General features: G+C 45.1%; 1 protein-coding gene across 8 annotated transcripts in view; it reads left to right on the forward strand.

The window, feature by feature from the left end:
• The window catches only part of ABLIM3 (actin binding LIM protein family member 3), a 101695-nt gene that overhangs the window by 33117 nt on the left and 54547 nt on the right, over positions 1-14031 (forward strand). For all 8 annotated transcript variants that reach the window (XM_028527868.2, XM_036014372.1, XM_028527870.2 and 5 more), the window contains 2 exons: positions 5230-5367; positions 12832-13015. In XM_028527868.2, coding sequence (XP_028383669.1) covers positions 5230-5367; positions 12832-13015 — 322 coding nt within the window. The remainder of the gene's footprint in view (positions 1-5229; positions 5368-12831; positions 13016-14031) is intronic.

The following is a 14031-nucleotide window of genomic DNA, read 5'->3' on the forward strand; positions in this document are numbered from 1 at the left end:
GAGGAAAAAGTATTGTGCAGGCACCACATCAGTAAAGAGAATGTAACTTAGGTCATATTGTTTCGGAGAGAGAAAGTATGCCATTATCTGCTTTTAAAAGTAACTAATAAATCTGATAACATACAACACAGTTAGTTTAAAAGTGAGATCAGTTAGTGGAGAGAAGAGAGTGTGGAGGGAGAGAAAGAGGCACAGGGAAAGGACTTCCAGAGCCAGGATCAATTTTTAACTGGAGGGAATTTTATAAATCATTGTGTCCAAGCTCCTCGGTGACTGCAGAGGAAATTGAGGCCAGGAGAAGTTTGATGATTTGCCCAGGATTGTAAAACTAGGTGACAGCAGAGAGAGAACTGGAACCCAGGTCACCCCCAGCTCTACCATGAGAGACACACAGGAGATGAAGGACCGAGTGACGGGGGAAGAGCAGGAAGGACCAGGTGGAGGAACTGGATGCCGCACTCGCCTCCTGCTCAACCCACCAGGAGGCCCGTCCGCCCTCCCCTTCCAATATGTTGTTGTGCTCCGGCAATTTTAAATTACCTTTGCAGCATTTGGGGAGAGCTTCGCTTGCAAATCAGTTATGGAATTAAACTGTATTTGCTTTTAGAATGCTAAAGATTTGATAGGCGTGTGAAAGAGGACTGTGTTTCAGACCTTTAATTTTTAATCTCAGGCATTGACCAGCTGATATTCTGTCTTAAAGAATTATACTGACAGCTATTGCTGACTGGTTTTCTCGCTTTTATTCTTGGAAAGATTAGGATTGTTCAGTCCTGCAGTGCCTAAAATTTTGTGATTTAAAAAACAATCAGTATTTATTTCACTGCTAAGAATCTTGTTTCCACATCAAATTCAGGATGGGGGAATGTCTGTGTAATGGTTCCCACTGCACATTATTTTTTAAAACTCTTCAGGGGTTAAAAAATTACTAAATTCCTGATTTAATATGTACTTGTTATCTTTCTACAAATAGAATTCCAGCAGGTGTAATTTCATCGCCTGTTCTCGGTGCATGGTGCTCCACCTGCGAAACTCTAAGGCTTCGGTGTTTGCTATGGTGGCCACTGGCCACATGCGGCTTCTTAAGTGTAAATTTGCATTAATTAAAATTAAATAAAATGTAAAATTATGTGCCTCAATCACACTAGGCAAATTTCAAGTGCCCAGTGGCCACAGCAGTAACGGGATTGTTACACCAGACAACATAGATGTAGAACATTTCCATAACTCGGGAAGTCCTATTGGACAGCACTGCTCACAGACTAGTGACTGGAGTGTCTCTCCCAGCTGCCCTTTATTGGCCAAGTAACAGAAGCCAGAGATTCCCTGCACACGTTTTATAAATACACCACAGGATCCACGTGCCTGAACTGTTTCACTGCATGGATTGTTTCACGGGCGAGCAGAGCTAATGTCCTCTGAGCCTGTGGCTGCCCTCAATCAGGTGTTGCTCTAGAGGACAGGCAGATCCTAACACACGAGGCAGTTTGCAAATTCATGTGTAAGTCAACTTAGAATTCAAAAGACGTTTGCCCATAAGACAAATGTCATAAATCACATGCCTTTCTGAGATGAATCACTTAAAACCTTCTGAGATTAAAAATTAGTAGAAATAATAGCCAGCAGAAAATCAACAATAAAACTGTAGTGTTTTGGGGTGGGGGAAGGTTATCGATTGGTGGGAAGAAAGACATCTTCCATACATACCTACACATACAAAATTAAGTGGCTGATTTAATTAGCCAAGGATATAAAATCTTACCAGAAATGAGGTGGCTTCCCGGGCAGGAGCAGATGTGCCATACCTCAGCATGGCTCCCCCTGACCCCCACAGTTCCTGTCCGTGCTGTCTGGAGAGGGAAAGGTCTTCAGGTGGCTGAGCGCTCACACTGCTGCGCTGCTGCCCTTGTGTAATCACAGCTTCCATCAGCAGTGTGAAAGAGCTCACACCAACGATGCGTGCATTTCTGTCCATGGGACTTTTCACACACATCAGACGCTTGTGGGTTTCCAGTCGCAGTCAGCATCACCAAAGCAGTACCCTCATCCTGAGCAATGCAACAAAGTCAAGGCCGGGGACCCCATCAGTAAATGGCCCAAGAAAGCCCATTTTCCCAATCCATCCCCTCACTCTAATCTTTTGCCTTGTTATCTGCATGGTTCAAGGGCTGAGTTTTCACTGAAGACCATGAACGTGGTCTCACATGAAGACCATGAACACAATTCATTTCCCCAGAAAATCAAATCAGGGAAAAAATCTAACTGATCTTGGAAGTTGGTTCTTGAGCAATAAGACAGTTGAGTTAGAAGAGGTAGATGAAAACTTGTGGAGTGATTCTGGGAAGACTTTTGGATACTTTCGAGAGCTCTGATCACTGATGACGAGTGTACTATTTGTTCTTGTTTTACTTTCAGACTTGTAGCTTTGTTTCCCTCAGCAATAGAAGATCGCTGCCCCGCCCATATAAACAGGGACATATTTTTCTCACAAATTAGGGGGGAGAAGGGAGAATGAAATATTTTCCAAGGATGTTGAGCAGGAACCAGGAAAAGAAGAAGAGGAGACAGGACTAAAGAGAATGCTTGTGGACATTCTGGGGCGTCAGGAAGGATTGCTCAGGGCTGTGGGAAGGGCAGGATGGTCGGGGTACCTGTGGACCACTTAAAGCATGTTTTGAAATGCTTTATGTGTATTAATCCATTTAGTTAACTCATGATTTAGTTAACTAGATGACTCATTTAACTTTTATCTTAAATTTAAGGCAAGAAAACTGAGTTGACTAAGGGGCAGGAACCCCGTGAGAGAAAGACTGTGCAGATATCATTCTCCCAGCTCAGACAGCACAGTCATCAGAAGTATCAGAAGCAGCAGTCAGGGCTAAGGAAGTGGCTCTTCGCCCTACAGCACATGTGTGGCTCAAGGCCCCTATAAGTGGAAGATAATCGAAAATCCTGCTTTCCTGTTCTTGTCTTTTAAAAAATGAGGATGGATTAAGTCGGTCACAGAGGTCATCTTTGAAAACCTGAAGAAAGCTATAGGAAAATGTACACAACACCAAATTTTATATTTAATTAAAGAGAAGTATTAAGCCCAGGTGTATCAGTCAGGATATGCTGCAGTAAAAAAAAAATCTTAGAAATTTTTCCTTGCTCATGATAGATGTTCATCATGGGTTAGACTCCGATTCCTTGTCAGGGATCTAAGCTGATGCGTCCTGCACACCACCCTGGGTATCACTGGATGCCGGGCTACAGGGAAGGCTATATGGCATATCACGTGCTGGTGCATAGGGCTTTAATTGGACGTGACACACAACTGCTGTTTACATGTCATTGCCAAGCAAGTCACCGTGCGCAATGCTTCATGTGCCTAGAATAACATATTCAAATTTCAGTGGACAGACTTAACAACTACCACACCAGGCCAAGAGCCCCTGAACCAGGTGATCTCTAAGTTCCTTTGCAGTTCAAGGTTCCTGTGGGTCCAGAGTAACTTTTAATACGAGAGTTTAGCCAGTAAGTCTACATGTCTAAATGATAGACACTATGAAGGGATTAAGAAGTAAAGATTAGTAGTTACAAAATAGTCATGGGGATGCAAAGTACAGCATAAGGAATATAGTCAATAATATTGTAAACTTTGTATTGCCAGGTGGGTACTAGAAGTATCAGGAGGATCACTTCATAAACTGTATAAATGCCTAATCACTATGCTGTATGTCTGAAACTAATATAAAATAATATTGAATGTCAAAAAATCAGTGAAACACCCAGGTCTCATACCTAATTTTTGTCTCTGCTTCAACTTAGGACCAACTAGAGACAGCCAAATGTGTACCCCTAACCAGTCACACAGGACACCCCACTTGTGTTTGACCACCTAGAACTCCCCAGGCCCATAGCCGCCAGCCAGGGAAACCCTGGGTCCTTCCCTCTTTCCACCAGAAAACTTGCTCACTCCTCCACCTGTCCTTCAGTCTCTACCAAAATGCCAGCAGTAGGGGCCAGCTCCCGGCTATTGAGAGCTCTGAATAAATAGCCTTTGCTTTTCTATAAATGAACAAATAAACAAACAAACAGCAATTCCCCTTTGATCAGGTGGTCATCTTTATAGCCAGGACAATAGTGAGCCTTCCCCTAACAGAGTATGAGCAGAAGTTCTGGGACCGTTACTTGCACTCTGAGTGAGATTGGAGTCACAGAGGCATTCTCTCCGTGGAGCCACTGGAGTCTGCCTACAAGAGAGAAAACGTGATTCCTCACCTGTGAGCCACTGGCATAGTCCCAACAGCTTACACATGGTGAGGCTGAACCACACAGCTGCCAATGTCCCTCCCAATGCTAAGGTTTTTTAGTTCTAGGCAGGTGCCTACCACGATTAAATCCCAGATGATCATATTTTAGAATGGTCAAGCAAAAGTATTACCTCAGGGAAGGGAGAGTCAGAAAAGCAGCCACGAGAAGGTCAAAGCAAGAGCACAACAGACTCAACGGGCCAGGAGAGCTCTTATACATAGTGAGATGCCGCCCACTGAGCCACCCCATGTGGCTTCAGCCCCTTCACATCTCCGCCACCTCTTCTTCCTCTGTTGACATTTTCTCAATGTTATGGAAAGTGCTGTTCAAAGGCACCTTTAAGATGAGTCCCCTTGCTAACCTTCTTCCAACCAGAGCACCTCCCTTATGCCTTTTCTAGGAAATCGGTACTGCCATTGATCACACTCGTTTCCTAGGTGTGAAGACTGGGTGCAGAGATTGGGTGTAACTTGCCTAACAAAAAGGCCCGCTGGAGGTAGTGTCAGTCACCCAGTTCTTTGAGACCCACAAGTCAATTGCAGGACCCAAACCCTCTTTGAGAAGTCGGGGGCCTGGCCTTGATCCAGAGATCACCCAAGAACTGGTGTTACTGGATTATTTCCCTTGAAGTGCTCTACTGCCTGTTTTTTCATCACTATTGAATTTGGCCTCTATCATTGCAAGGAAAGTGTATGCTCACTCATAAGTCTCTGCCCGCCTAAGGAGATTTAGGGACTCACATCTTAACGCCACCCTCTTCTCATGATGCCTTAGATTGGCGTATTCAGTGTGGTGATATAGTGAAGGTACTTTGCTAATCCTTTGCATCGTTTCTGCTTTTGCTTCAAGTTAAGATTACAATAATGTCTTATGGAAGACTTTTTAAAGAGTGAGGGCCTTCTGGATGGTGAGTCTCTTTATTTCTTTCTGCAGTTCCTTATCAGCAGAGTCCTTACAATCCCCGGGGCAGCTCCAACGTCATCCAGTGCTACCGATGCGGAGACACCTGCAAAGGGGAAGTGGTTCGTGTCCACAATAACCACTTCCACATCAGATGCTTCACCTGTCAAGGTAGGAAGCCCAATTTCCTAGCTCCCTTCTCAGATTCCTGGCCATGCTCCCTCGCCCCAGGGACATGCCACAGAGGTAGGCAGAACAAACAGAGGCAATTGAGTTATTTGTAAAGACTGAAAGAGACTTTCCTTGAGCCCATTATGATAATTCTCCCTTAAGTGGTGTGCTGTGAAGAGGGAGGGAAGGGGGCGGGAAGTGCTGGGATAATGGAAGAAAGGAGCCTGGTGATCCCAGGGTGGAAGTGCTGACCCAGAAGGCAAAAGGCAATCCTGCGAGCTTACCTAAGGCCTCTCTGAAGAATCCTGCCCCAAGCCTAAAAATCAGTTTGAGAGTGAATGAAAGAGCAAGCTGTCCTGCCTAAAATTAGACATGGCTCTGAGGGGAACACCTGTTCTATGACAGTGTGACAGTCCTCAAAGGTTAAGTTTAACAGGAAAGAAGGTTCATCTTGACTTCAGTAAGGTTTGTAATTTGGGAGCAGATGGAGATTGGGTTACCTCTGATCTTTACACCTTACCTGTGGCTAATTCTAGAATCCTAGACACAACTGAGCTAAGAATTCCTAAAGAAGTGGGTTAGCTAGCAGCAGGAAGTAAGAGAGACTCAACTGAAAGAGCCCGAAGACACCTCTGGCCCTTTCTCAGTGTCCCTGACAAATGGCTCTCCACCTCCCTGTCTTGAATCCGTTTCCAAGCTTCTTATTCCACAGAGCAGCCATTCTGATGCTGGACTGTCCTCTGGGTTTGACCCCAAATCTGTAACTTCCACCTGATGGTTCTAGTTTTGTCCTCATGAAGTTCGATGAGCACTTCGGGTGTGCTTTTCCCTGTCTCTGCCCTTCATATACTGATAGCCAGATCTTCCTCATGCCCCATTATGTTGCATGTCCTTAAATCGGGGCTCATTTGAAATGATTCCAGTTTGTATCCTCATTCCAGAAGCTTTCTTGATCCATTCTGGATCAATTCCAGATCCATTCTGTGACCTGCCCAAAGCAGACCACAGCACTCAAGGTCTGCAGTACAGCAAGCACTGCACTGATGTGACTGATACTTCCTGGGGAACCACTCCACACCATTGATGTATATTGAATTTAAGGTCAATTAAAATCCCCAGATCTTTTCATTTTAGTAACTGCTGCCAGCCACGCCTCATGTATCTGAGATTGACTTCCTCTGCCATTGAGCAAAATCCAATTTGTGACTGACTTCCTCCACCATTGAGAAAAATTTCTTTCCTCGGGATCTAACTGGACTCAGCACTGAGCTTCCCTAATTTGTTTGTGGAAGCAAATATGGGATATATTTTAATTGCTGTGACTTAAATTTTACATTGAGAATTTGCAAAACCCTTTAATGAAAATTAACCTACAAGAGTATCTTGGTGAGTGACCATTTTTACATCACCCGGAATGTAGGTCCTTTACATCACTCTTGGATGTAGGTCCTTGTCTTTCATGACTTGGAATACTTCTTTCCAGACCCTTCTTGCCTGTAAGGTCTCTTTTAAGAAATCAGCTGACAGTCTGATGGGAACTCCTTTGTAGGTAACTGTCTCCTTTTCTCTTGCTGCTTCTAGGATTCTCTCCTTCATTTTTACCTTGGCTAATGTAATTATGATGTGCCTTGGTGTGTTCCTCCTTGGGTCCAACTTCTTTGGGACTCTCTGAGCTTCCTGGAAGTCTATTTCCTTTGCCAGATTAGGGAACTTCTCCTTTATTATTTGTTCAAATAACTTTTCCTCTTGTTGCTCTTCTTCTTCTCCTTCTGGTACCCCTGTAATTAGAGTGTTGGAATGTTTAAGGATGTCCTGGAGGTTCCTAAGCCTCTCCTCATTTTTTCTGAATCTTTGTTTCTTCATTCTTTTCTGGTTAGATATTTCTTTCTTCCTTCTGGTCCACACCATTGATGTGAGTCCCGGTTTCCTTCCTATCACTATTGGTTCCCTGTACATTTTTGTTTATTTCACTCAGCATAGCCTTCATTTTTTTCATCTAATTTGCAACCAAATTCAACCAGTTCTGTGAGCATCCTGATTACCAGTGCATCTGGTAGGTTGGCTATCTCTTTGTTGCTTAGTTGTATTTTTTCTGGAGCTTTAATTTGTTCTTTGATTTGGGCCATTTTTTTGTCTTGATGCACCTGTTACACAGTGAGGAGCAGAGCCTGAGGTATTCACCTGGGAGGGGTAACCCACATCACTGCTTTGTGATGCTGTATGTGGGAAAGGGGTCTAAGAGGGAACAATGGCACTTGCTCCAGTCTCTGCCAGCTTTCAGTCACTTTCCCCGCTTCCCACAAGCAAATTGGGCCCTTCTGGTGCTGACTCCCAGGTGGGTGGGTTTGTGTGCATTATAGGACCCTGTGGGTCTCTCCAACAAACTCTCCTGTGAGGCTGCAAGTTTCTCCCACTGCTGGCTCAACACCATGAGTGTTTTCAATCAGTAGTTTGAGGCTTCATTTCCCTGTACTAGAGCTCTGGGTTGTGAGGTCTGTCTTACTCCCCCATTGTCCCCCCACCAGTTTATCTGCTCTCGAATGTGGGACCACCTGCTCCACCAGCCGCTGCTATAGCCTTGCCAGCCAGCTGCAGCCTTGCATGCCCAGCTCCACAATCTGGTGTTGGGTCTGCCAGCCACGCCTTGCCCACCCTGGTCCTCTAGCCACCACCTTACCATAAGTCCACTCCGTGCACCCATCTCCACCCCTCCTACCGGTCTGGATGAATGTGTCTTCTTTAACTCCTTGGTTGTCAGACTTCCATACAGATCGATTTTCTGTCAGTTCTGGTTGTTTTTTGTTTTTAAATTGTTGTTGTCCTTGTTTTGGTTGTTTGAGGAGGCAGAGTGTGTCTACCTACACCTCCATCTTGACCAGAAGTCTGCAATTTTAGTCTTAAGGGAGTATATTTACTACCTTTTATTTATGCCAGGATTCAATAATTCAAAACAATCTTTGAGCTCATGATTCTATGGGTTAACTGGGCAGTTCTCCTTGTCAGAGCTGGCTCTGCTTGCCTCTCCCTGCCTCATCATGATAACATGGAGGGCCAGCTGGCTGTGGCTCGCAGGCTGTTGACCTGAGTGGCTCCAGATGGCTTTTCACCCTCCAGCAGGCTGCTTGGACGCCTTTGCATGGTGGTCTCAGAATTCAAATGCATAAGCAAGACCTTCTCAAGACTCAGCTTGTTCACATCCTATTGTCCAAAATAAGTCAAGTGGCCAACCCAGATTCACAATCACAGAGAAATAAAGTGCCTTTTCTGGGAGGGTCTGCAGCACCAGATTTTAAAGGGTGCAAGTGCAGAGAAGGGGAGAATTTGGCCATTTTTATGGCCTATCATAGGGAGGTGGTAGAATCTCTTTTAATAAGGATTTTGAGGAGGGAAAAAAGAGACTATTATTTTCAATGTCAACTTGCTTAGTTAGAGATAAAACAAATGAGGGGATTTTGTTCCAGGGATTAGTTACCCTAAATAACCTGCTCATTTGAAAAATCCAAAATGTCTATGAATGTCTTTTACAACTCTTCTAATACATACCACTGTGCTGAAATTAAAGGAAGGAATCTGAAGAGATGAAAATCAAAAGCAAAAGCAGAAATCCCACTGTGACTGCCAATGCCAGCTTTAATTGTCATGGTTTATGCTAAACCTTGAAGACCTTGAGCTTTTACCTTAATAGCTCTGTGGATCGTGGAGATCCTGGCCAAAGTGGGACTCTAACAGGAGGCCTGAGATTTCCCCTTAAAAAGCCTCACTCCCAAAGTATAGATGGGTGAGAAATAAACTGGCTCTGGGGAAGGAGACACCACTGAAACACTCCTGTATCAACTCTGGCACTGGGTAGAGGACAATAAAACTTGTATCAAAGTGTCCACTCATAATCCACCCTAAATTGTTTGTAGATGCATCGCAGGTGGTAAAAGTCTAAAGAAAAGCAAAGTTATGACAACTCACAGTTTGGGACAGTGAGGGAAGGGGCTACTTTAGGGAGAGGCAAACGGGCTTCCAAGGTGCTAGTAATGTTCTATTTGGTAAACTTGACAGTGGACACCTGAGAGTGTATTTTATTATTCTTCTTTAAACTGTACATACATATTTTATGCATTTTCTGCATGCATAACATAGTTCACAATTTAAATATTTAAAATACTAAGCTATATCACCCTCAGGTGCCCTTCTAATGCTTAGATTTTGAAATTTCATAAAACTCAGTCTTGTTTGCAAAGTTGAACATGAACAGAATTCTATAACAATCCTGGACTCTCAGATCTGGATGTGTCCTCAGTTACCATCTAGCCCCTTCATTTTACAAATGAGGCAACTCCGGTCCAGAGAGACAAGGCAACTTTTTCAAAGTCACACAGCACCTGAGTGGTAGGATAGGAACATGGGCAGAGTCCAGTGACCTGCAGGACAGTCCATTTTCCACTGAAACACGCTAGGACTGCGTGCAGGTCCCCCTTGTAGGCGCTGTATTTACAGTGAGCACTCATTCTGGATTTCCTCAGAGCACGTACAACTTTTCACATTCTGTCCTAGTGTCAAACCATATGACCTGCTTTTCTTTTAAATTAGTAGACTTTATGTTTTTGACTCACAAAATAACAATGACCTTCCTGGGTGTGTTGGTTCTACCTCATTTCCGCATGGCAGACTCTCTCTGTGGCCTTTCCTATTACTTGGATACAGGGTTCTGTTCAGCCTCAGAGACATCTGTCATGGGGCCAGCTTGCCTTCCATCCCCATGGTCCCCACTGTAAAGTATTTCCAGGAGCCTCTGAGACTCTTATCAATCTTAACATCCTTTCTACCAAAAACTTCCTCCTTTAGCTCCTTGGGGGAAAAGGAGGAACTGACTGTTCCAGGTTTTCTTGTGGCCTCCTGGTTTCCACGGGGAGAGGTGGCTCTGGGGGTGGAGTTGGCAGGGGAAACAAAGGAGAGAAAAGAAGGGAAAAAACAGGCACTGTTTCCAATGAGGTCGTAGGCCATGACCTAACTAATTCCACAGCCATGAAGTCAATTGATCCACCACCTGCACACCTCAGAACAGCCTGTACCCTGGCCTTGCCTGCCCTCCAGACCCAGCATTGTTTGATGTGAGGAATTTTGATGAAGCTGATGGGAGAAGAACCCTTCCCCACCTCCCACCTCTACCACTACTTCCACCCATTTGCCCTGCTTCTCTGTGGCAGTGAGCGCCAGGGGCCTTCAGCTCTACTTTGCACTGAGCTTAAAATGTTGAGGCACATGGTAAGCCCTGAAGGAAGCTCTTCTTCTCCCTAGACCCACAGGGTGTAGTGTCAAAGAGCTCAGGTCATTTTACATATAAGTAAACAGAGGCCCCAGATAAGAGAAGGCCAAGTTCATTGTCACCAGAGAGTTAGTGGCAGTGATAAGACCAAAGCCCAGATGGGCTGACTCCCAGACCACCATGTCTCTTGCTGTGCTGCGTGGTCCCCCGGTACTGTGACATCTGGGGCTGCCCTCCTCCTCACTCACCCTGGCCCTTTAAGCCTTCCTCTAGCCGGCAAGGTGAACAAACACTTGCAAAAGATTTCTGGCAACCACCTGGAAGTCCCTTCCATTTTAACCTGGCTGCTTTTGCAGAACAGCTTTCCTTATCCAAGATGAGGTGGTATTTACTGGCATGATGTCACCCTTTCCAGGCCAGATCCTCACAGTTACAGGCTTGGAAACTCTGTCTCATTGGTTTCCCCACCATTAATCACGCTCAAGAAAGCCAACTCGTGCTAACAAAGTCATTAGGAAACCAATGCAGAAAACCAGAATGCCTGTTTATGGATGGAAACAAGAGCTGTAACTCTCCATTGTACTAGTGCATGTTGCTTTAACCAGCTGCTTCTCTCCCAAGGCAATCCATGTAGAAAGTCAAACTATCAGACAGCCGCTTGGTGAGTGCACTCAGAAAAGAGAGCCAGGCACAGATTCATTCCAACGGGCTCTCCAGTGGCCATCCTTTGATTGTTGACCAGCCCCTTCCTGGCTGGCCCCTCCTCGCTCTAGCTGCCAGATCAATACACTCAGCAGTTCTGCTGGCCGTGAGAGCCATTCAGTCTCTTGAGAGGAACTTTGCCTCCCTCTGCTCTGCTCCTGATGTGCTGATTTCATAACTCCACTCTCAGGAGGAAATCTCATTTCCCACACTTCTAAGCCCTTCGGGGGAATAGAGTCACACATGATTCGGTTCTTCAGACACCTATGATTATATCCACCTGCTCTTCTATCATCTGTCCTATACATCTTCACATTGTCCACCAAGGATATCCCAAAAGACCTAATGAAATACCTCATAATCACATTGCCTCTCTATTCAAAAGCAGTCAAGGCAGTTGATCATTTTTGCAACTAAATGATGAAGAATCATTATAATCTTCTCTCTACTTTTATATATGTCTAAGTTTTTTTAATGATTTTTTAAGGTTTTTAAAACCTGGGTGGAAAACCAATCATGGCTTCCCAGTATCCCACAGAGCCTGAACTTCTTCAGCTAGACCTGGGCCCTCCTTCAGCTGGCCTGGCAATATTTTCCTGTATTTACTGCCCTCCATTCCCTAAAATCACCACCCCTGCCCCAGCCCTATCTCCACACAAAAATCATTTCTAACTTCCTGCCTCCCTGCTTTAGCTTACTCTGTTCCTTCAAAGTTCAACTCAAATGCTGCCACCTCCAAGTAGCCTCTCGTGATCCCTCCTGGGAGGACAGGGCTCCCCCGCACTTGCGGACTTTGCTGCCTGCACCGGCCCATGGCCTGTCATCCATTGATTTATGTTCAACACGGTCTTCTCTCAACATACATTATTAGTGCTTCTCAGTTTGGGGATTGTGTTTTGTCATTTGTATTTGAAACCAGATGTGCCCTTTGTAGCTATGACAAGTACAGATTATAATCTTCTAATCATCCACCCCCTTGCCATTTTAAATTGAGTCCAGTTTCGGATTCTGGGTACATGGTCCCCATACTGCCCTTCACCTAGCACAGAGTCATGCCTGTAAGAAGTGCCCAGGGAATTTTTAACTGAATGATTCTTTATCCAATTCATGATACCACCGGCCATGTCGCATAGTGTGAGCCATCTGGCCTTAAATTTTCATCCAGGTATTAAGAGAACTGTACAACATCAGTGGTCTCAGTCAGTGTGCATCAGAATAAGCTGGGGAGTATGTTAAAATGCAGATGCACAGGCCCCAGCCCCCAGGGGTCTGATTTAGGCCCAGGTATCTGCATTTTAAGAAGCCCACCAAGCAATACTGATGCAAGTAGTCTTCAGGCCACACTTTAAGGAACATTGGTCCCAAAGACCCATGAGTCTGATGTGCCACCATTCTCTGGCCACTTGTGACCAAGGGAGACACTGACCTTGATCCAACAAGAACCTCATGCTTGCAAACCAACCCTGGACTCAGCCTGCTCTTGTTTCCCTCCTCGTTTCCTCCAGTGTGTGGCTGTGGCCTGGCCCAGTCTGGCTTCTTCTTTAAGAACCAGGAGTACATCTGCACCCAGGACTACCAGCAACTTTATGGCACCCGCTGCGACAGCTGCCGGGACTTCATCACGGGTGAGGTCATCTCCGCCCTGGGCCGTACCTACCACCCCAAGTGCTTCGTGTGCAGCTTGTGCAGGTGAGTGGGTGGGCAGCCAAGCGGGGTCCTCTGCCTCAAACCCCAGGGGAGGGAAGAAATGGTCTTCCCCAGACAGTTCTGGGGCTTCCAGGGCTTTATGCTGGACACTTGGATATCTAGAATCTCAGGGGCAGAAGGATCCAACAGGCCAGTGGTTTTCAAACCTTTTAACAGCTGAACCCTTTCTGTCAAATGTGATCTAATGTAAAACACCAGTTTGTCCTGCAGTGAAGGCATAGTGAGGACCTGAGCCCCACACTCAGCCTCCCGTCTCCCAGCAAAAGGCCCAAAGGAACCACTGAGCAGCCTGGCCTCTCAGTACTCAGTCTGGAAACCACACCTCTGGCTCAGGCTCCCACACCTCAGCCATGTGTCCTATGGGAATATCTATTTATAGCCTTCCTCCATGACCCTGGCAAGTGACCCCACCTCCCTAAGCCTCAGCTTTTTCATCAGTAAAATGGGCATCAAAACCATCCCAACCTCATTGGATTTTCATGAAGATCAATGAGATGATGCAGGCAAAGATCTTAGCTCAATGACTGGGACATGATTGTGTCTGCGTTTATTATTCTTTTCATTATCATAATGATAATCATCTAGCCTCTCAAAGTATCTGATAGGTGAAGGACAGCTCAACCCTTCCCTCCTTCCCACCCTCAGCATCCCACTCACTTGATAACTTACCTAATGTACATTAAGGGTCCACTGTATGCCAAGTACCACATTAAGGAGATAAAAAAATAAACAAAACCTCAACCCTGCCCACAAATATGTTAAAGTTTAATGTACTGCTCTGGTTAAGTGATAAGTCCTAAGCAAAACATGATTGGAATATATATAATATGTATTTTTAAATGGACAGGGAATTTATAGATTAATTACTCTCCCCATAAAATAACCACCTGTTAGTTATCAATTAGAGTTTCTGACTGAGCCCAACAGCACAGTGTGTAAGAAGTGGAATTCATTCATTCATTCATTCATTCATCCACCTCCTAAAACCTGAGCCCTGC

Source organism: Phyllostomus discolor, chromosome 13 (assembly GCF_004126475.2).
Source record: "Phyllostomus discolor isolate MPI-MPIP mPhyDis1 chromosome 13, mPhyDis1.pri.v3, whole genome shotgun sequence".
In the NCBI taxonomy this organism is placed as follows: domain Eukaryota; kingdom Metazoa; phylum Chordata; class Mammalia; order Chiroptera; family Phyllostomidae; genus Phyllostomus; species Phyllostomus discolor.